Consider the following 22,914-nt stretch of genomic DNA (forward strand, 5'->3'; position numbering starts at 1 on the left):
GTTTCAGGAGACACTTTTGGTGTCACAACTAGGGGAAAGGTGGAAGTGGGGGGGTGCCAGTGGCCTTTAGTGGGTAAAGGTCAGGGATGTTGCTGACATGCTACAATGCACAGGACAGTTCCCTACAACAAAGAATTATTTGGTGCAAAATGTCAATAGTGCTGAGGCTGAGAAACCCTGATCTAGAGCCCCACCCCCTGCCCCGCCTTTATTTGTAAAATAGGGATAATATTCTCTTCGTACTTCACAGGGTTCTGGTGATAGTTAAACATACTTCTCATGAAAGTGCTATGTAAATGACAAAGGACTGTATACGTGTACCCCCGTATCTGGCACAATGCCTGGTACAGAGTAGCTGCTCAGTATTTGTTCAAGGACTATATGAATGAGTGCCCCTACCCCAGGACTGAGTTTCAGCTTCCTCATGTATAATAGGTGAGACTTTGTGAAGATCCAGAATGTTTGGAAAGCACCTGGCTCAGGACTTGACACACACGCACACACGCACGCACACGTAGACTCAACCTTGCTTTGGTCTTGGTTAACCTTTCCTGCTTAGCTGCCCTGGGATGCCTCCCAGGTCCTTTCGCTTTCACTCGTTTTCATTTCCTTCTGAGTGGAGCTCCGTCTTCCTCCTTCCCATGCTCCTCCCCTTTTCTAGACACCTGGGCCTACACTTCATTGTTGCAACTGGAAAGCCCCACAGGCAGCACCAAGTTTCACCTGCATTTTCCCAGTGAAGCTCTGGAGGTCTCACATTCAGAGATAACCTGCTCCAGGTTTTCCCGGTTCCTGGCACAGAAGGAACTAGAAACCAAGCCCCTGTTTGCTGGCGGGAAATCCTTCCACCCCTCCATAATGTTTCAACTTTCCTAGACCTGCTTGTCCTTCCCCCACCTTCTACAACCAGTCAGTATATACCCGGTAGGGTTCTATGACCTTCCTGGGAGCTGGCAATGCTTGCCTTTAGGGATCCTTTCACACATCACGGAATCAGTAAAACATGCTCATGCAAATACAATTCTTATAAAACTTCAGAGCTATTGGGTTGCCTTGCCATTGACTATGTGACCTAGAGTTAGGTTTTAGAGCATTTAAATGCTTATTAATTTCCATATTTTGTTATTTTAATATTTTAACCAAAACCAAACCCATTGCCGTTGAGTCAATTGAGTCATAGTAAACCTCTGAGACAAAGTAGAACTGTCCCATGGAGTTTCCAAGGAGCAGCTGGTGGATCCAAAATGCTGACCTTTTGGTTAGCAGCTGTAGCACTTAACCACTGTGCTGCCAGGGCTCCTTTATTATTTTAGAGCCAATTATTTCTTCCTATAGAAATATAATTGTAGGTCCTTAAAAAATCATTTATGCCTATAGTACTTTATACATTAAAAAAAAGAGGGAGTTTCTTTTGCTTCTCTTTCATTGGTAAGTTTTCCTTCTCTTTTCCTGCTTGTTTACAATAGTCCGTGACCATTTCAGAGTTTATAATGCATTTGGATATTTGTTGTGTTCAGTGGCTGATACTTCAGGTATTTAATGTTGTTGATTTGCAAACAAGATCTCATGTACTTAGAGTCCATATTTGTCCAAATCTTACATTGCCATGTGTGCTGTGGACTGCAAAAGGCTTTCTCATATACTATGTATTTATTCTTGTTTGATTCTCACAGTAACCCAGTAAGGTGAACATGATATATATTATAATTACTCCAAGTTTTACAAATGTGAAGCCAAAGTTTAGGGAGGTGAAGTGACTTGCTCAAGTTTATAGAGGAAATGGCATTGCCGAGAGGAGAATCTACATTCTGTGTTCTTGTGTACATTGTTGTTTTTTAAGTCTTTGTTCAGTCTTGGGCAAGAATTACTCCTGGAGAAAGAAATTAAGGAAGGTGGAATCACTGGGCTAATTACATGATCTGACACACATTGCTACAGGATTTCGATAGATAGACTTGCCCTCTGGTAGGACATCCTGGTTAATAATGCTAACCACAGTCCTGTTCGGGACTACCATGGAATCTTTCTTTCCAAGCTTGTTTCAAGCACTGGTGGCAAACTAGAATTTTAGAAATTTATGCATTCATTCAAGTCACTGACTGAGTGCCAGCGAAGTGCCAGGAACTAACCAAGGTGTTGAGATGCCAGAGTTAAGAAGGAGGGCTCCTGTTCTCAGACAGCTCCTACTACAGTGAGAAAATACGGACAGTACAGGAGCAAACACATAGAGACATCAGCGAATAAGAAGGCCTGGGGAGAAAATAAAACAGGAGATGGCAATGGTGATGTCACTGTAGGGCTACTTAAGAGTCCAGCTGAATTCTGAAATGTGGAATTTAGGCTAATGTTACCCTGAACAACCAATTTATAGCTTACAAATGGAAACAGCCTGGCAAGAAAGATGTTATTATTCTGGCTTTAGAAATGAGGAAACTGAGATAAGTCATACCCCGAAGGTAGTGGTAAATAGCAGGTCTGGGATCTGAATCCAAGTCTTCTCTAATGTCCAGTGCCAAAGTTTTTCTCACAATGTACAGCACAATGGAATGTAAGGGCAGATTTGGTAACACAGGGGCGTGGGATGAGGGAATTGAGGAAATCAGCGACGGTTAGGCAAAACAAGAAAAACGTGCCAAAGCATGAAGAGACTGAGAAGGAGCAAGGACAGCAGGCGGGTCCCCTTGAGGACCCCCGAGGACAAGTGGTAGGACAGAGTTTGCAACCCCACAGTCCCACCTTCCACAAAGCTAAGGTAACCTGTGCCCTGATGCCCTGATCTTAACAGAAGGCTCCCTGCCTTGGTTGGCTGCTCTCAGCAGCCCCCGCTGAGGAAGCCCTAGGTTACATGTGGTTTCAATCACTGCATTTATCTGGGTCGTTGTCATCGTATTTGGAAGACGACTGAATCCTTATTCCTGTCTCAGGCCTTCCTAAGTCATATGGGGGTACAAGTCAAATCTGAAAAGCTACCTCATGAAAGGCGGGTCAGAAATAGGGAGAGATTTCAGGAATGTTATGTCCCACCCATGCCCCTTTCCCTCTTTATGAAAACAAATCTGAAACAACACGCGTCTGAAACTTTCCAACTGGTAGTTCACCCTGCCTTGTTACAGCAGTGCCTTTAGTCCACACCCCACTGAGGTTTTCTGCAGCCTCAGGGAAACTGGGAAGTGTATGCCCCTCGCTCTCAGCCACTCCCATAATAAACAAGCACCAAACAGCCTGCTGCCCTAGGCAACTCTTTGTCCAGCTTGGCCAGGCCTTGCGACTTCAGCTGGGAAGAGGCTGGGGAAGAGGGTGGGAGGTGTTCCCTGTAAAGAAGAATGCAGGCTCTGAGGCCAGGGAGCTTTGCTTTGACTGGACGTACTCTTTGGGAGCCCAGCACATCTTTGTGGTCCTAGAAGGCCATTAGAGGGATCACAGGTCATTGACCTCTGTTTCCAATGACGTTGGCTGGGGGTGCCAGGAGCGGGATTGGGGAGTGGGAGGTCAACTGAAGGAGACCCCAACCATCTTGCACTAATTTTAAATAAGGTCATTTCCTGCTTCAAGTTTCCCCTCTATAGCTGGGTCAGCTGACAGTTCTACTAGTTGCCCATTCCCAAAAGACATCTTAGACGGCCAGCACGAAAAGTAACATCACCGTGGGGACTGGACAAGCTTAAATTACCTGGATTCTCCTCACCCCTTAGAAAATCTTTTTTCGCAGTGATTGGATCTCTTGGAAGCTTTCTGCAGAATGGGGGAGGCTCAGCAGGCGAGGAAAGGATGCTTGTGGAGATAACGACAATCTACTATGAGTGTCTCCTACCCATAGCAGAGAGAGGCAGGCATGAGGAACTGTACCAATTCCTCTTCAATCTAGTAATTCCCTCTTTATTTCTTTGGGGATGGGAATTCTCCTTTGAGGCGAGAAAAAAAAAGGGCTATGTAGGGGAATATGGGAGATTGTTTACATGCTTAGTAGGAAAAAAAAAAACGGGGCCTCCAAGGGTCGAAGGTGGGCGGGGGAACCATCCTTCTGGCTGGCAGCCACTTTCTATGAAATCCTCCCCCACCCCTCGGGCTCGCCCCACTTCTATTTTCTAGCATCCTTCCCAGGAACCCGCTCTCCCTGCCCAGCTCAGGTAGGCGTTCCCGGTAGGCAGGCGGTCGGGGAGCCGGGATTCCTGTGAGCGCTGGGGCAGCCCGAGCAGCGAGGCGCGGCCCGGGAGCGCCGGCCGGTTCCTCCTTCCCCGGGGGGCCTCTGGGCGGCGCTGGTTCCCGGCGCGGCGGCGGAGGCGGCGCGGCGGCAGAGGCGGCGCGGCTCAGGCCGGGGTCCGGGTCGGGGCGCGCCGAGGGCGGCGGGACGCACGCGGGGCCGTCGGCGCCGGGCCCGCCGGGCCTACGAGCCCAGCTTCCCCGCGTCCGCGCGTCCGCGCGCCCCCGCGCCGCGCCGCGCCTCGGCCGGGCCGGGGGTTATGAATGGGCGCAGCGGAAGCACCGCCCCCCCGGACGTGACGCCCGGCCAATGGCAGCGCGGGCTGCGTGGATGGATGAGGTCAGCGCTGTCGTGTCGGGAATGGAATGTGTAAGTGTAACATTCAGAACCGGGTAACAGTCGGCGACCGAACGCGGCGGTCGGCGGCGTTCGCGCGGGGGCCTGCGAAGCGCCGCTCGGGGCCGGCTCTGCTTGCGGGGAGGACGCGCCGCCGCCGCCGCCACCCAGCGCCGCCGCCGCCGCCGGCGGGGCCGCCGCGCGCCCAGGGCCGGCCCCGCGATCCGGGAGTCGACACCGGCGGAGTCTTGGAGCCGCTGCAGAAGGGAATAAAGAGCGATGCAGGGATTTGTGAGGTTACCGCGCTCCGGCTGCGAGATGCACTAGCCGGCTGACCCGGCGACCCGCTGACTTGTTGGAACCGGAGTGCTCGGCGCTGCACGGGCGTGTGGATGAGTTGAAGTTGCTTTCCCCGGGCTGCTTCTCCACGCCGCCGGGAGGAATCCGAGAGGCCGGGCAGTCACTTCGTCTGGCCATTGATTGGGTATCCGGAGCTTTCTTTCCCCCCTCGCTTTCTTTTTCTCCGTCTTGTTGCATGCAAGAAAATTACTGTCCACTGCTCGCCCGCCCCGGGTGCGAGATCTTCCGCCCGGCTCTCTCCCGTCCATTGTGCAACCCAAAGATGAAAGACCGAAGGGGAGAAAGTTAACGAAATCGCCCACATGCGCTGGATCAGTCCACGGCTTGGGGAAAGGCATCCAGAGAAGGTGGGAGCGGAGAGTTTGAAGTCTTTACAGGCGGGAAGATGGCGGACTGGAGCTGAAAGTGTTGATTGGGAAACTTGGGTGATTCTTGTGTTTATTTACAATCCTCTTGACCCAGGCAGGACACATGCAGGCCAAAAAACGCTATTTCATCCTGCTCTCAGCTGGCTCTTGTCTCGCCCTTTTGTTTTATTTCGGAGGCTTGCAGTTTAGGGCATCGAGGAGCCACAGCCGAAGAGAAGAGCACAGCGGTCGGAATGGCTTGCACCACCCGAGTCCGGATCATTTCTGGCCCCGCTTCCCGGACGCTCTGCGCCCCTTCGTTCCTTGGGATCAATTGGAAAACGAGGATTCCAACGTGCACATTTCCCCCCGGCAGAAGCGAGACGCCAACTCAAGCATCTACAAAGGCAAGAAGTGCCGCATGGAGTCCTGCTTCGATTTCACCCTTTGCAAGAAAAACGGCTTCAAAGTCTACGTGTACCCGCAGCAAAAAGGGGAGAAAATCGCCGAAAGTTACCAAAACATTCTAGCGGCCATCGAGGGCTCCCGGTTTTACACCTCGGACCCCAGCCAGGCGTGCCTCTTTGTCCTGAGTCTGGATACTTTAGACAGAGACCAGTTGTCACCTCAGTATGTGCACAATTTGAGATCCAAAGTGCAGAGTCTCCACTTGTGGAATAATGGTAGGAACCACTTAATTTTTAATTTATATTCCGGCACTTGGCCTGACTACACCGAGGATGTGGGGTTTGACATCGGCCAGGCGATGCTAGCCAAGGCCAGCATCAGTACTGAAAACTTCCGACCCAACTTTGATGTTTCTATTCCCCTCTTTTCTAAGGATCATCCCAGGACAGGAGGGGAGAGGGGGTTTTTGAAGTTTAACACGATTCCTCCTCTCAGGAAGTACATGCTGGTATTCAAGGGGAAAAGGTACCTGACAGGGATAGGGTCAGACACCAGGAATGCCTTATATCACGTCCATAACGGGGAGGATGTCCTGCTCCTCACCACCTGCAAGCATGGCAAGGACTGGCAAAAGCACAAGGATTCTCGCTGTGACCGAGACAACACCGAGTATGAGAAGTAAGTGGCCCGGCCCTTCTGCCTTTGCAAGTCAGCCCCTCACCCTGCCTGCCTGGGTCCAGGTGTGAGGCTGGGTGGTGCAGGGGTGGGCACCGAGGTGGGGCAGTCTTCTTTCCTGTTCTGAGCCTGGGACTAAGAATCCTGGTTCAGGTGTGGCTAGGAGCTGGGGACAGAGAGTTAGAGCTCCTTGGGCAAACTGAAAAACCTGGAGCATTTGCCTGAGCCAACTAGGTGACAGTGGCCCCCTCCTGCTTAGAGCCTTACGGACGATGTGACTTGTATGTGGGGTGGGTTTGATCCAACTTTGGAAACTGTGCTTCACCCCTAGGTGTGAAAAGGTGTTTCTGAGGGTATCTAGACCCCAAGAGGTCGGTCGGAATCGACCCACAGTCTGGAGACTTTCTCCCAAGATTGGTACATTGTTTGCTTTTTCTCATGAGCAGGAGTAACTGCTTTCCTTAGTGCTCTGAGGCTCGAGTTTTCCCAGCCTCAGATTTTCCTCTTTCTGTAAGACTTTAAATTTGTGTAAGCAGTGGAAGTATTTTAATTTTAGATACTAAACTTTGTATGCCATGTGTCTCCCTCACCCCTGTGTGGTTAACTTTTATGAAGGGGGACGGAAAGTTCCTTGGGGCCTGTGGTCTTTGTATTCATTCATTCATTCATTCATTCATCCTTTCAGACATGCTTATATCCTGTCTCTGTCCAAGGAGGACTTGTTTTTAGGTGGGCCTCTGCCAGGCATCTAACCGCAGCAGCAGCCCTAGTGCTGTAAACTCCAGTGGCTAATTTAGATTTCCCCTTCCTCTTTGTCTTTCTCCATTTTCATGTAAATGGTGGACTGTTACTCTTTGAATGGGTGTGAGATGCCTCTTCACCCTAGTAGTGAGGCAAGTTTTGTCCAGTTGCTAAGTAACTGAGTTGGTTACTTTGTAGCCTTTCTCACTCTTCTTATTGCTTCTCTAAGAGGTTAACTGGCAGACTGGATTTGGGGTCACAATGAGTTCCCCCAGATCTGCCTTCACCTGAGCTCGGTGGTCAGCTTCCTAGTAGGTGGAGTTGGTAGCTCAGCCTCTCACTTGCATCTGGCTGTGAAAGAGTTAGCGAGATCCTACAGTGCTTTTCCACGTTGCGCCAGTTAAAAACCAGAGCAGCCTTGTGCCGCCCGGGGAAGGAAGGGGAACCTCTCAGCTGAGTGCAAGAGGAACTGGCAGAGGCTGGCAGATCTTGCAGTTGATTCATGAGATGCAGAATAGGGGAAACGCTCCACAAGCCTGATTGGAACAGGAAGGGGCATGGTGGGAATGTGGTCCTGAAATGAAAGGTCGAATCGTTGTCTGTGGATTTCCTCAGACACTCGGGCCTCTAGAGGAGTGACTGGAAGGGAAATTAAAGCCCTCCTACCCTTGATCATAGACGGAAAAGGAGAACACAGCAAACACTCGGATTCCTCTCCCCCACCCCCAACACCTTTTGCTTTTCAAGCATAAGGGAAGCCTGAGACTGGGATCGATTATGAATCTATATTTTAGTCTTATTCAGCCCCAAGTTACGCTGGGTGCAGCTGCAATGGATTAAAAATTTTCCTACAGAAGAAGCCTAAACTATGCTTAGTAACGAACTGCTTTGTTTATACGACATTTACATTAACCTATTCCTGTGGGTGCTTGTAAGAAAAAAAAAAAAAATGCTTATAGCCTTTCAGGAATTTCTTTGTCTGGCTTACAGTGGAGTAACTCGAGATGAAGCCTAACCTTTCAGCATCTTCTAAAGCAGTCTCACCGAATTTTGTAGAAGGACCATTGTGTTTAATTTTCCTAAAGGAGCCAGAGCTGAGATTTCACCTTAGGAAATTAGAATTACACGTTTTTTTAGGAAACACCCTCAAACCAGTAAAGCCATCAGGTCTTCTTTATCCTCTTCTTTACAGGATAAATATTAAATCTCTACATTTTCTGTTACTGAAGCTTTTTCAGAGATTGACAAAAAATATGATGGGAAGAGGGCTTGGTTCCCTTGGAACTTTAATTGTGCTAATTAGATAGAGCTAATTTTTGACCTCTTTGTGATCAGGCCAAGAAATCTGACACCGACATTCTTGTTTTGGTTTACATTTAAAGACCACAAGGGGTCAGGACCTCAGGACTGGGTCTCATCTCAAAAGTGGCATTTAGGAGGAAAGCAAGTTTGCTCTTTCTCCCGAGCAGGGATTTCTTTAGCATCATTGCTTCAGGATTTTTTGATGTTCCCGTTTTGCATACCTTCCTGTCATAACCTTGCTGAATATGACAGGATGTGGCTGCAGAGCGCTTGTGTTTATTAGCCTGGTAAACCTGGGGTTTTAACTCACTGCTCTCATTGGATTATTAGAATGTTTTTATCTTTGAGGAATGGTGCTTGCAGACATCACTGCATTTTTGTGTTGACTCTGGACACACCGAGATGAAGAAAGAACATAAAATGTGTTAAGAAGGCTGCAGAACTCTTGGATGCAGGAATAGGAGGGTGTGTTCTTCTCTGCAGTAAGAGCAGCTACTGTACTACTCGGACTGGTGCTTTCTATAAGTTAGCCTTATGTGTGTGAGATGCAGATAGATGCTCAAGTCAAATTCTCCTGTCTCTAATGCTTTTCAGAGGAGGTGATATTGAGGTCAGGCCCAGAGAAGTGGTCTGTAAAGTTGGCTTCTCATCCTGACTCATTGTGTAACTTTGGATTCGTCACTCTGAACGTTAGTTTATTCTTTCGTGGGATGGGTTTTAGACAGTTTCATGGGTGCTCTAAGCCTTCATTTGGCAATGGCTTGTAAAAAAAGATCAATTTTCATCTGCTTCTTTTTATTAACAAGTGCCCATAAAAAGGCTCTGATTTAATTTGCTCCTGCAAGCCACCACATGTAAGTTTGCTTTCAGCTTATCTAACCAGTTGTCATTAAATCTATCCTGACTCATGGGGACACCATGTGTGTCAGAGTAGAACTGTGCTTCATAGGGTTTTCAGTGGCTGATGTTTTTGGAAGTAGTTCTCTAGACCCTTCTTCTGAGGTGCCTCTGGATAGACCTGAACCTCCAACCTTTTGGTTAGCAGGTGAACGCATTAACCATTTGTACCACGCAGGGACTTATAACCAAAAAATCAAACCCATTGCCCTCGAATTGATTCTGACTCATAGCGACCCTATAGGACTGAGTAGAACTGCCCCATAGGGTTTCCGAGGAGCGGCTGGTGGATTTGAACTGTGGATCTTTTGGTTAGCAGTCGGGCTCTTAACCACTGTGCCACCAGGGACTTGCAGGATCTGACAATTAGATTGAGAATTTATGGTTATAGAGTACTGTAGAATATATACAAATATATCAACTAAGAAGATAGTAGCTTTTGATGAAATAGTGCATTATGGGGTGATAAAAATTGAGTGCAACATGGTATAGGACTTACAGCTCACCTGCCTTCTGTGACGATCAGGCATTGACTATTAAAGGTAGACAAGGGCTATGTTCAATGAAGGCCAATACTTTTCCCTTCTATTAGAGCAATATTTTTCACCCAGACTTGCAGGATTATATTAAAACATCCATTTATATGACACACATAATTCATTTTCATCAGTTACATATTTTAACAGATGTAGATGACACTGGCTAAAATAAGTCGCAGCCATGATTAGATGATTTGTAATGAGGCTTTAGAGAAATTCTCCCTATTTCACATCCTTTGAGCTTCTGATGCGTCTTACAGAATTGCCGTATTTCTGCATGAACCTCATAGTTCAAATCCTTCAAAGGGCATTCTTGTGAAACTTCTAATCTGGCTATCGGAAATAAAGAGGAAAAGAGAGGTGGCTTCTAGCTCTGACCCCTCCAAGGAAAGCAGTGGTGAATATTTTCGGCAAGTCTTCTGAGAACAGGCCTTCCTGACATCTCCCTTCCCCTGTGTTTCCTGAAGCCACACCTCACAGTCCTGGTATTTTTAAGGACCCTGAAGGTAAGCGATCATTCAGCTTCCGACATTTTCAGTTTACAGATGTGGAAACTGAGTGTGCATGAGGTCAGAGAGCCCGTCAGCGGCAGGGGTAGCCCTAGAATGCAGGCCTCCTGAATTTTCCCCTGCGAGTTACAGTTTTCCATTTCTAATTACATACACGCACCCGAAAGCTCTCCATCTGCTTTTCTCCAGTTGCCGTCAGGGCGGTTCCAAGTCGCGGTGACCCTGTGCGTGTCAGAGTAGAACTGTGCTGCGTGGGGTTTCAGCGGTTCCAAGTCGCGGTGACCCTCTGCATGTCAGAGTAGAACTGTGCTGCGTGGGGTTTCAGCGGTTCCAAGTCGCGGTGACCGTCTACGTGTCAGAGTAGAACTGTGCTGCGTGGGGTTTCAGTGGTTCCAAGTCGCGGTGACCGTCTACGTGTCAGAGTAGAACTGTGCTGCGTGGGGTTTCAGCGGTTCCAAGTCGCGGTGACCGTCTACGTGTCAGAGTAGAACTGTGCTGCGTGGGGTTTCAGTGGTTCCAAGTCGCGGTGACCCTCTGCGTGTCAGAGTAGAACTGTGCTGCGTGGGGTTTCAGCGGTTCCAAGTGGCGGTGACCGTCTACGTGTCAGAGTAGAACTGTGCTGCGTGGGGTTTCAGTGGTTCCAAGTCGCGGTGACCCTCTGCGTGTCCGAGTAGAACTGTGCTGCGTGGGGTTTCAGCGGTTCCAAGTCGCGGTGACCGTCTACGTATCAGAGTAGAACTGTGCTGCGTGGGGTTTCAGCGGTTCCAAGTCGCGGTGACCCTCTGCGTGTCAGAGTAGAACTGTGCTGCGTGGGGTTTCAGTGGTTCCAAGTCGCGGTGACCCTCTGCGTGTCAGAGTAGAACTGTGCTGCGTGGGGTTTCAGTGGTTCCAAGTCGCGGTGACCCTCTGCGTGTCAGAGTAGAACTGTGCTGCGTGGGGTTTCAGCGGTTCCAAGTCGCGGTGACCGTCTGCGTATCAGAGTAGAACTGTGCTGCGTGGGGTTTCAGCGGTTCCAAGTGGCGGTGACCGTCTACGTGTCAGAGTAGAACTGTGCTGCGTGGGGTTTCAGCGGTTCCAAGTCGCGGTGACCCTCTGCGTGTCAGAGTAGAACTGTGCTGCGTGGGGTTTCAGCGGTTCCAAGTCGCGGTGACCGTCTACGTGTCAGAGTAGAACTGTGCTGCGTGGGGTTTCAGCGGTTGATTTTTCCCAAGTAGATCACCAGGCCTTTCTTCTGAGGTGCCTCTGGATGTTTTCGAACCTCTAGCTTTTCAGTTAGCAATTCAGTATATTAACAGTTTGCACCAGCCAGGAACTCCCTCCAACCACTATAAGGAGAGCCTTATTGATTTTTTTTTTTTGGTGATTTCTCTTGGAGTCTTTTGGGAACCTGATGAAAACCCTGGACACTGCAGAAAAAATGCACGCACGTGCACAACTGGTCATAGAGTTTCAGAGACTGACACACCGCCCCTGCTAAGGCACCCTCAGACTAGGAACCCTTGCTCTAGGGCTTGCAGTTTGTCTTTCCTTGCTAACTAAGGCAGGTAGGTCCCGGAAGCTGTTTTGTGTGAGTAGGAGTTTTTTAAACCTTTCACTTCGACTGTCAGAGCTTTAGCAAATAGGCTATGAATTGACTGAACAATAAGTTGATTTTGGATTCATTTGTAGTGAAAAGAAAATGTGCATGATACAAATAGTTATTTTAAATATTTGTTTTTAAGGAGCCCGGTGGCCCAGTGGTTAAGTGCTGGGCTGCTAACTCAAAGGTGGGCAGTTGGAACCCACCCAGAGGCTCCACGGAAGAAAAGACCTAATGGATCTGGTCTCATAAAGATTACACCTTAGAAAACCCTATGTGGCTGTCCTTCTTTGTCACATGGACTCACTGTGAGTTGGAATTGACTCAGTGGCACCTAATAACAGCAACAGTTCCAAGCTGTCTTAACAGACCCCTTGAGGAAGTTCCTGATCCAGCAACAAGCCAACCACCTTAGATGAATTTTTTTCCTTCAGAATGAAAGGTGGGAATTGCAACTCTCAGGTATTGAATGTAAAATATTAGCACCTTTCCCGCCACGCTTGTATGGTAGCACCAGGTGTTTTTAAAATAAACCACATAAACCCAAACCAAAACCCAGTGCCGTCGAGTCGATTCCGACTCATAGAAACCACATAAGCATAGCTTAAAAATAAATGTAGGGCCAGCCCTATGCAGAATGACGAAATTGGCAAGTGTGTCTTCTAGCGCTGGGTTCCAGTTCTCTCTGCTCCCTCTTTCTCACCTCTATCTGAACTTCCTTTCTGTTGAGCACCAGCAAGCCTCATTTACAAGATCCCTGAATAAAGGTCGGGGTGGTGTGTGCTACTTCTTAGGGACATTTGCATTGGAACTGAGTCCAGGAAATGACCATGTGGAGTGGAATGTGTGACCTAGAGGCCCGAGGAAATTTGTCACAGCGAGTGTGGCTTGCTATTAAGGCTTGTGCAAATACTCCCTATGGGATGCCACCTTTGGTCCCCATGGCTATGACAGCAGCTTTGGATGGTACAGAATTCACAAGAGGGGAAATGCCACACCCTCATGTGGTGATTGTTTTCTTGGTCAGAAGGGCTCTCCCTCCCCAGAATACAATGCTGGAAACATCTGCCAATAATGACCTCGAGTATACTGATGTCTCCCCAAACGTAGTGCTTGCTACAGCCTGATAGCTTTGCTCACAACTGTCTTGCAAGGTGTCTTATCAGCTCATTTTTACTGTGGAAACTGAGACCAGCTGATGTGAGGCAGTTTGTGTAAGGCTACAGCTTGTAAGTGGGTGAAGTAAAGCTAGAACCCAGTTCCCTCTTTGTGCTGAGGCCTGTTGCTACCTCATTACGTTCGCTTTTCAGCACAGCGTGTTCAGAATGAACCAGGTGAAGCTGACTGATCATCAGATTTTTCTCTCTCCTGAACGTGTTCCATGTTTAAGCACGAAACGTGTTTCTGTCAGCTTACTGACTAGTTGTTTTCAATTAAAAGCTTTTCCACCTGTGTCCAAGTCCCCTTAATAAAGGGGAACTCCCTCAAAACGGGAAAATTTGTTATTTAAGTTTATCTTTATTAGCTCATTTAAGCCTCTCAACAGCAATATGAAGTGGGTTAAAAACTCCCCATTTTGCAGATTGGAATGTAGGCCCGAGAGGGTAAAGTAATAAGCTCAGAGCTACATGTGATGAGTAAATGGCAGTTTTAACTGAATGTCTTAGATTTTGAAGTCCATTCTCTTTCTTCTTCAAGATGCTACTACCTTAAAAGACTCAAAGAGAATTTCTACCTGTTTACAGGTCAGTTTGTAATGAGTCAGGTAGGTGTGTGTCAGATGGTTTTTTCCATTGAGTTCCTTTTTAATATTAAACATGTCTCCCAAGGGGAAAAAATGGGCGTGGAGATGTGGATGCGTGAAACCAAACTAGTTGCCAACGATCAAGTAAGTAGACTCTGACTCCCGGCAACCCCATGTGTGTCAGAGTAGAACTGTCCTCCACAGGGTTGACTTTCAGAAGTAGATCACCAGGTCGGTCTTCCAAGGTGCCTCTGGGTGAACTCAACCTCCAGTCTTTCTGTTAGCAGCTGAAAGTGTTAACCGTTTGTACAACCCAGGGACTTCTGTTCTCCTAATTCTGACATTTAAGCATTTAACACCTTGAACTCTTCTGTTGAAGGAATGTTCAAACTTTGTTTACATAGATTCTGTGTTTAATTTCCTCCTACCTGTTGCCATTGAGTCATTTCTGACTCATAGGAACCCTGGTGGTGTAGTGATTAAGAGCTACGGCTGCTGACCTAAAGGTTGGCAGTTCAAATCCACCAGGCGCTCCTTGGAAACCATATGGGGTAGTTCTCCTCCATCCTGTAGGGTCGCTATGAGTCGGAATTGACTCGATGGCAGTGGGTAGCAACCCTGTAGGACAGAGTTTCCAAGGAGTGGCTGGTGGATGCGAACTGCTGACCTTTTGGTTAGCAGCCAAGCTCTTAACCACTATGCCACCAGGGTTTCCACTGCGCCACCAGGGCCCCCTGATTTCCTTCTAGAGGTCTCCTAAGAAAAGTGAGGAAGCCCACTAGCAATCCACCACGGGACCATTGCCCTTACTGATAGTGCCCTGCAGGGTTTCCTAGTTGTCTAGTTGTACCTGAACCCGTGAGACTGGGCCTGGAGTGAGGAGTGACATTGACTCAGGTAGATGGTGTGATCCAGTCGAAGCAGGAGACCTACTGGAAGATTCACTTTCAGATGGAATGGGCCGGGTTTATGTTATGCACCATACATACCCCAGGTCCTCAAGGCTTCTCAGAGAAAAAAACGGTGCTTAAAAATTATAAAAGTTTTACAGAGCCTTTGTGGAAAATTGGGAAAAGAAAGGAGATGTGAATAAAAAATGAACTCCTTTTTGCATCCCCATTATAAGAGCTGACCACTACTATTGAATTTAGGTCCCTCAGTCTTTTTTTTTTCTTTATTGTCTTTAAGTGAAAGTTTACAGATCAAGTCAGTCTCTCTTACAAAAACTTATACACACCTTGCTGTGTAACCCTAGCTGCTCTCCCCCTAATGAGACAGCACACTCCTCCTCTCCACCCCTGTATTCCCTGTGACCATTCAACCAGCTTCTGTCCCCCTCTGCCTTCTCATCTCACCTCCAGCCTGGAACTGCCCACATAGTCTCATGTGTCTACTTGAGCCAAGAAGCTTACATGTTATCAGTATCATTTTCTGTCTTATAGTCCCCTCCAATCCCTGTCTGAAGAATTGGCTTTGGGAATGGTTCCAGTCTTGGGCTAACAGAGGGCCCAGGGGCCATGACCTCTGGGGTCTCTCCAGTTCAGACCATTAACTCTGGTCTTTTTATGAGAATTTGAGGTCTACACCATCAGTTTTTTTTTTTTTTTAACTCACATGCATTCCTGTATGTTTATATCATTCTGTCTCTGTATATACAAGTGCCTTGTATAGGTGTATTAATTATTTATTTAATAGTATAATAAGTAAATAATGAATTCAGCACATTTTTTCTCAAGTGCCTGTTTTGTGCCAGACACATCTGTGTTAGACCCGGGGCTACTGCAGAGAGCATATAACCCCTGACTGGAATTACCATTCCAGCCTGTTGATTGGATAAAGTTGAAGTCAGACTTTAAATGCAGTTTTGGATCTTGCTTCTTTGGAAAACATTATTTAAGAGCATTTTCCTGTGCTTACTAAACAGTCTTTGAAAATAGGATTTTTAACGGCGGTGTGATTTTTTTTTTCTAACTCAAAGCAGTATCCTAGTTATTTAACCATTTTCGTTTTCTTTGTTAACTTGTTTTCCATCTTCTTTTTTCATTAAAAATAACTGAGATGAATTTCAGTGTATTGAATATTTGTTTCTCAAAACCAAAACAGAACCCACTTCCCTCCACTCCCACCATTCTGGGGGGAACAGATATTTTTAAAGTGAAGGAGAGCACCCATTGAGTGAAGTAGCCATCAAGCGACTCCTTAGATAAATATTTGTAGGTGTTAATTGGTCCTGCAGGGGATCTTTGAAGCTCCACTGCTATTCCCTTTGAAGTTTTGTTTTTGCTTCAGCCAAAAACCCTGTCTGTCACTGAGCAGGTGCCCTCTGATTTCTCTCTCCTTGCACTGTATGCCCTTCCCTGGGATTCCAGAATCTGTGGGCCTCCCCTGGCTAGATGTCACTCTTGAGTTAATTTTATTAGTTAATGAATTTTTCTCTTTGGTTGTTGACACCATGGTGCATACCAGTTACTCATAGTGACCCCAAGTATGTCAGTGGAACTGTGCTCCATAGGGTTTCCGACGGCTGATTTTTCCTAAGCAAATCACCAGGCCTTTCTTCTAGGGTGCTTCTGGGTACACTTGATCCTTCAGCCTTTTGGTCAGCAGCCAAGCTGACTGCACCACGTAGGGGCTCACTCCATGTGCCATCCAGTTGATCTGATGCTACGTGCCAGGGTAGAATTTCTTAGGCTGCCTAGGCTGTAAATCTTTTTGGGAGAAAATCACCAGGTCTTTTCTCCGAAGAAGTGGCTGGTGGGTTGAACCACTTACCTTTCAGTTAGCAGCCAAGCACTTAATCATTGAGCCACCTGGGCTCCTTCCGTGATGCATAAGAGGTGGCTTTTGGTAGGTTGCTTTACCTCAGGGCATCCAGGAAAGACCTGGCGGAACTACTCTAAGTGATTTTAAAAGCCCAGGCAGAAACAAAGTGAACCAGCACTTGATGTTCTGTGCTTTTCTTGCACCATAATTGCTTTTAATAGTGGTGATAGATTTGCAGGGATACTTGTCTTGTTTTTGTGTGTTCCCACTTGTCCTCTGTGAAACTTTTTATTTATTTTCATTTTTTTTTTAATTGTACTTTAGATGAAAGTTTACAGAACAAACTAGGTTCTCATTCAACAGTTAGTACACATACTGTTTTATGACATTGGTTAACAACCCCACTACATGTCAACACCCTCTCTTCTCAACCTTCGGTTCCCTATTACCAGCTTTCCTGTCCCTTCCTGCCTTCTAGTCCTTGTCCCTGGGTTGGTGTGCCCCTTTAGTCTTGTTTTGTTTAATGGACTTGTCTAATCTTTGGCTGAGGGGTAAACCTTGGGAGTGACATCATTACTGAGCTAAAAGGGTGTCCACTGTGAAGCTCTTTAGAAGGGACAGCCTGTGACTCTGGACCATGGGTGTAACTGACCCACAAAGATTCCTAGACTAAGTTCTTAACCTCTCAGCCTCAGTTTCCACATTAGGAAATGGAGATCATAATATTCTCCTCGCAGGGTTGATAAGAGGATGAAACGAGGCAGAATGTGTGTAGATGTAACTTGTAAATGCCAATGTGCTGTACAAGGTGCTGTTATTAAAATCATCTTTGTTCCATTTTCTAATCAGCCACAAAGCTTTGCTTGGTTTCATAACTTGGCCCTTCTTACCCAGCTGCAGAAATAACTTCATGCATCTCTACTGTGATATTTCATCTCCAGGAAATTGTGGCAGGTGCCATGGAAGGGCATCCATTATTGCTGTGGGCTGTGGAAAGACCCACATTGGATTCAAGCCGGAGCTTGAGGGTGGCATGGGATGGGGCAGGGAGGGGGTGTGTGTGTGGGAGCTGTCAGAGCATGGTCTCTGGAGGCAGTTCTTCCTTGACTCCATGTAGGTCTCTCGTTCCTCAGTCGTAGGAATACAGGTTGTCCCTTTTGCAGTGGACTTTTATACTTTCAATGTCTGAGGATGACATTTGGAGGGACGTCTTATCTGAATGGAACTCACCTACTTAGTAGCATCCCAGGGCTGCTTCAGCAAGCCCTTAGGTTGCAAAGAGCAGACAGTCACTGAGGCCACCTTAAGTTACAGGATTTATTGTGAGGGGACATGGGATAGGAACTGGACTGGAATTCCTCTAGGAAATATTAAGATCAGCACAATACATGGGACAGACTCCTCTCTTCCCATTGTGGACCTACATGTCTCCTTGGCTGGCACTTCTACCTCTGTGAGTCTTGCAACCACTGGCTAGCCTTTTCCTAATTCTTTTGTGCAGACCCTGCAGGAAACCAGGGTGATTACCTTTGCCAATGGTCATTGTTCTTCCTAGGCAGGGCTGTTCACATCTGACCACGTCTTGGGTGTGGTAGGGACCCCATCAGTCTGTTTGTCATATTGCCACTCTTGATTTAATCGGCGACCATCCTTTTGCAGAGAACAGCCTAAAGTTGTTTCCTGGAACAGGGGACTGTGGTTAGGGGAAGTTGGCTGTGGCATGCGCTGTTGAAGCCATATCCTGTTGGCACTGACATATTTGAGTCCGGTTGATAATGATGATAATAACAATAGCAACTACTGTATATTGAGGGTGTGCTATGTGTTAGGTAATGGGTGGTATCTTCTTTAATCTTTATGTCCACCCTAGCAGGAAGATAGCCATGTTATCTCCATTCTGCAGATGAAGAAACTAAGGCACGGACTCTTTGAAAGTGACTTGTCTAAGAGCATGTAGCTAGACATGGTGGTCATACCTAGGATATGAGCTAAGGCTGTCTGGCTTCAGAGCCTCTGTTCTTAACCACGGCCCCTCATTCTTAACCATGACCCCTTACTGCTCCTGAACACCTGGAACTGATGTCATAAAAGACCACACAGTACAAAACAATACTGTGATTGATTTATAGACTATCGCTTGGGTTTCTCACCTAGAATTTATTTAATCTTACATGAGAGAGACAATTCTAACCAGCTTGGTAACCTGGTTTCTCAGCCCACAGCAGATTAGAAGCAATAAATTTAAAGACAGGAAAGGGATTTGTGCAGACAGATCTGCAGAGGAGGGACAGCTGGCAAACCCGAATGCAAGGAGGCAAGCTGGGATATTACAAAGTGTAACGCCCAGAAGGCGTGAAGGAGCATGGCGATTTAGGAACAGTTGGCTCCATGCCCGAGTGTGTCCGACACACTCCTCAGAAGCATGCCTCTAAATCCCAACATCCAGCATCGTGTATCTCACTAAGCAGAGTTTCCAAAACTATTTTCTGAACGACAGCACAGTAGAGCGTCGACCCTGACTCATCATTTGTGTTCAGTGTCTTTTGTTTAAGTAAGCAGAGAAACAAGTAGTGCATTTTATAATTTGTTTTTAACCCATATGTTTAAAACGAAGTTATTTCGGTGCTCCTAAGAGGAAGCCCTCTTAGGAGCTTGCTATGTTTGGCAAGTTTCCCAAGGGCTCCAATATTTGGGGTCTACCTTTTTTTTTTTGAGTTAGCATTAGAATTCTTGTATTTGTTGCTCACTCTAATTTCTGGAGTTTGGTAATGCTGCCAGTGCTTTATGTTTATGAGAGATAGTAAGTTCTGATATTGTGATGCGGGTCTGTAATGTAGCTCCTTTTGATTTACTAGTGCCCTGACTATGACATAGCTATGGGATCAGGTAAAGAGAGTGGCACTAACCTAACTGCCCAAGGTACAGAATACAGAAGTTGGAGTTTAGAGAAGGGAGGTGCCCAAGTTGCGGGCGGGGGGGGGGGGGGTGTTGTTCAGGGGCAGCCCTAGCAGGTATGTTGGGGCACATGCCATTAGCTTGCTTTGCTTTTTCCACGCTTCTGGGGGGCATGGAATGGGAACTGATGGGTGGCGATGTAGAATGCATTTCACACTTCCCACATGCATTCCATCGTTCTGAGAGATCGTGGAAATCATCCGGAGTACTGCTGATAGAAAATACAATCATACCACCACCCTGCTCAAACATGTCTCGGAGGCATGCCATGGTTAATCCATCTGCTATCAAGGCTGCTCTGTTGCCTCTCTATCCCCATCCCTGTGTTCCAGCCACCTCCCTCCTCCTCCTCCTTCCCTTCCTCACTAGGCCTTCTTACCTCTCTCTGGAAAGCTGCTCCCCTTGCCTAACTCCTGCTCTTCTTTGGGTTTCAGCTCTGTCTTACGTCTTCAAGAGTTACTTCCTTGAAGCCTGAGACTAGGTTCAATTCTCCTGCTACGTGCTCTTTACAGAACATTTCATACTTATTACAGCTGTAGTTTTTCAGACATTTGACTCCTTGGTTATCTAGCTCCCCAGTAGATTATATAGGCTGTGCAGGCTGCAGGGGAGAATTCATGTCCATTTTTCATTAATTCACTCAACACATACTTATTGAGCTCCTGTTGTGTGCAGACACTGGGGATTCAGCGATAGAGAAAACACACACATCCCTGCCCTCAGGGTAGTCACAGTCTAGTGGCTGGGGGCTGATAGACGTACACATTGCTGCATATTCTAGGTGTTAGATGCTATGAAGAAAAAACAACATATGGATAGGGGTTGAGGCAGTACCTAGGTCTCAGCCTTGGCTACATAGTATAGTCTCCTGGGGAACTTCTGAAAATAGGACCCACTCTACCCTAATTGTATCAGACTCCCTAGGGGATGAAGTTCCAGAATGAGGGAAGAGGAAAGGGGTGGGATGAGGGAAGGCTTTGCAATTTTGAATATGGAGGGAAGGAAGGTGTTTTAGTCATCTAGTGCTGCTTTAACAGAAATACCACAAGTGGATGGCTTTAACAAAGAGAAGTTTATTTCTTTGCAGTAAAGTAGGCTTAAAAGTCCAAATTCAGGGTGTCAGCTCCAGGGAAAGGCTTTCTCTCTCTTTCGGCCTTCTCATCAGTCTTCCCCCAGACTAGGAGCTTCTTTGCTCAGGAATCCTGAGTCCAAAGGATACGCTTTGTTCCTGGTACTGCTTTCTTCGTGCTACGAGGTCCCCCACCCTCTGCTTGCTTCCCTTTCCTTTTATCTGTTAAGAGATAAAAGGTGGTGCAGATGACACCCCAGGGAAAACTCTTTTTACATTGGATCAGGGATGTGACCTGGTAAGGGTGTTACAATCCCATCTTAATTGTCTTTCACATTAAATTACAATCACAAAATGGAGGACAACCACTGAATACTGGGAATCATGGCCTAGCCAAGTAGATACACAAATTTTGGGGGGGGACATAATTCAATCCATGAGAGAAGGCCTGTTTGAGAAAGTGACATTGAGCTAACTTACCATTGTATCTTCAAGCCTAGCATCATGTCTGGCTGATACATAAGAGGCATTCAGTTTTTGTTGGATAAATGAAAAAATATATAGATATACTTTATTCATCGAACAGGTGGAAATGTTACGTTAGCACCATTGACCGTGTACTGTATATTCAAAGTTTTGCTTCTGTAAATGTTACTTTCTGGTTTACAGCACAGACCTTCCCGTCCCTCCTCCAAGTTTACTTGGCTCATTTGCTGATTCACCCGGAGTTTCTTACTCTTTTTAAATGTTTCTTCACTAAACTTTTTTTTCCAAGGTAGTTACCTTCTCTCTCTCTCTCTCTCTCTTTTTTTTTTTTTACTGTTGTGCTGGGTATGAATATCGGTGAAACCAAATTAAAATGAACTAAGGGGGTTTGGTGCATAATATGATCCAAAGAATTTATTGCTACAGAAAAAACCATTATGATCTCTTTATAATTTAATTTTAACAGTCCGTAGATATAGGGACATTACCTCTCACCCCTTAATTGCGATTTTTCTCCCCACAGGTTGGTTGAATATAACTTTTGGCTTATGTTTTTTGCTCAGGTTACATCTAAACTCTGTTAACTGATCTTGAAGCATTGCCCCAGAGTATATAGCAACATAGTGCTTAATTGAGCTATCAGGCTTCTAATGAATTCATATTGAGATTTATCATTTAATTAAAAAGCAAAGGGAAAAAAAGCCCAGGGAAGGTGTGCACTTGTTTCTCCCACTGGCCTCCATTTCCTGTATTTAAAATCTCCTTGCTTGTTTGTGTTAGCTTGTGAAAGAGCCCGGCTATTGCATAAAAGTATGAAGGGTGTATAGATAAAATGGAGGGTACACTGTATCACAGTGCCTTGACTTCTTAGCAGGTCTTAGAAATGGATTCAGATTTGATGACAATCATATGAGATTTGATTAAGTATGGATTATGTTGTACGTTTTTACAAAGCTCAGTAAGGTCATTTTCCAAAATTATTTCTAGGTCTGTGTATCTGAAGCCATCTGAAAATCTAATCAGAGGGAATCTAATACTGAAATGCCTGTGCTTTACTGAGAGGCAAAGAATAAATTTTTCTTGAAAACACCACTTCTTTTATGCTGTACACTCCTTTAAAATTCACACTACATTCAAAAAGCTACCTTTAAGCAACACCTTTTATGATAACTGAATTTTTAAGTATGCAACTATAATGTTGCCAGCCTGTAAATGTAGGGCACTCTTTTATTGATCCAAAGAGTGGAAATATATAATATTTACTGTATTTAGATGGTAGAGTTATAGTACATGTTGTAAAAACGTGAACAGTATTTGATGTTAAAATTTAAGTACCTCCATGTTGTTGAGTACAGTTAAAAGACAGAGTTGTATTTTTCTGTACTTATTTTAGCCTTAGACATATCGAAGGTGTAACCGAAGTTGGAAGAAAGGGGGCGAAAGCATTAAATGTCAGAATACATCTTGGGTTTCTATAAAAGTAAGCTGTGAAATAAGCCCCTTTACATTTGAAGTAGGAAGTAAATATTCTAGGTGGTGTTGGGAAGTGTTTGTACCTCGTTGGGGCTCAGTTTCCCTCTTTGGGTTTCCTGCGTAGGGCCCTGTGAGCTCGCCACTGATTGGGGCTGTCGTTGTATGTTCATACATGTATATGTCTGTGTGTCTGTAGTATGCTTGTCCAAGGAGAGGAGCAGGATGTTGAACTGACCCCAGGCAGTTGGGGACAGATAGATTTATCTGGGGAAAGACAATAACGGGACTGTGAAAGTGTTTGTGATCTGGGGTAACTCTTGCATTATGTAGATAAGGAAATAGAGATTCAGGGAGGTTGGGCAACTTGTTCAAGGTCTTATAGCAAGTTGCGTCAGAATCAGGAATGGAACACACATAACTCTTGACTTTCAGCCAAGTACTGCCTGGAGGTTTCCAGCTTGGGCCTGGAGACAAGTGGCTTAGATTTGAATGATGGTTGTCACTAGCTGTGCGGCCTTGGACAATTGACT

General features: G+C 46.2%; 1 protein-coding gene across 1 annotated transcript in view; it reads left to right on the top strand.

The window, feature by feature from the left end:
* The first annotated feature begins 4,750 nt into the window (after positions 1 to 4,750).
* The window catches only part of EXT1 (exostosin glycosyltransferase 1), a 334,953-nt gene continuing 316,789 nt past the window's right edge, over positions 4,751 to 22,914 (top strand). Inside the window, exon 1 of the mRNA XM_049853882.1 lies at positions 4,751 to 6,330. Coding sequence (XP_049709839.1) covers positions 5,369 to 6,330 — 962 coding nt within the window. The 5' untranslated portion in view covers positions 4,751 to 5,368. The remainder of the gene's footprint in view (positions 6,331 to 22,914) is intronic.

The sequence above is a fragment of the Elephas maximus genome, chromosome 15 (assembly GCF_024166365.1).
Source record: "Elephas maximus indicus isolate mEleMax1 chromosome 15, mEleMax1 primary haplotype, whole genome shotgun sequence".
Lineage (NCBI taxonomy): Eukaryota > Metazoa > Chordata > Mammalia > Proboscidea > Elephantidae > Elephas > Elephas maximus.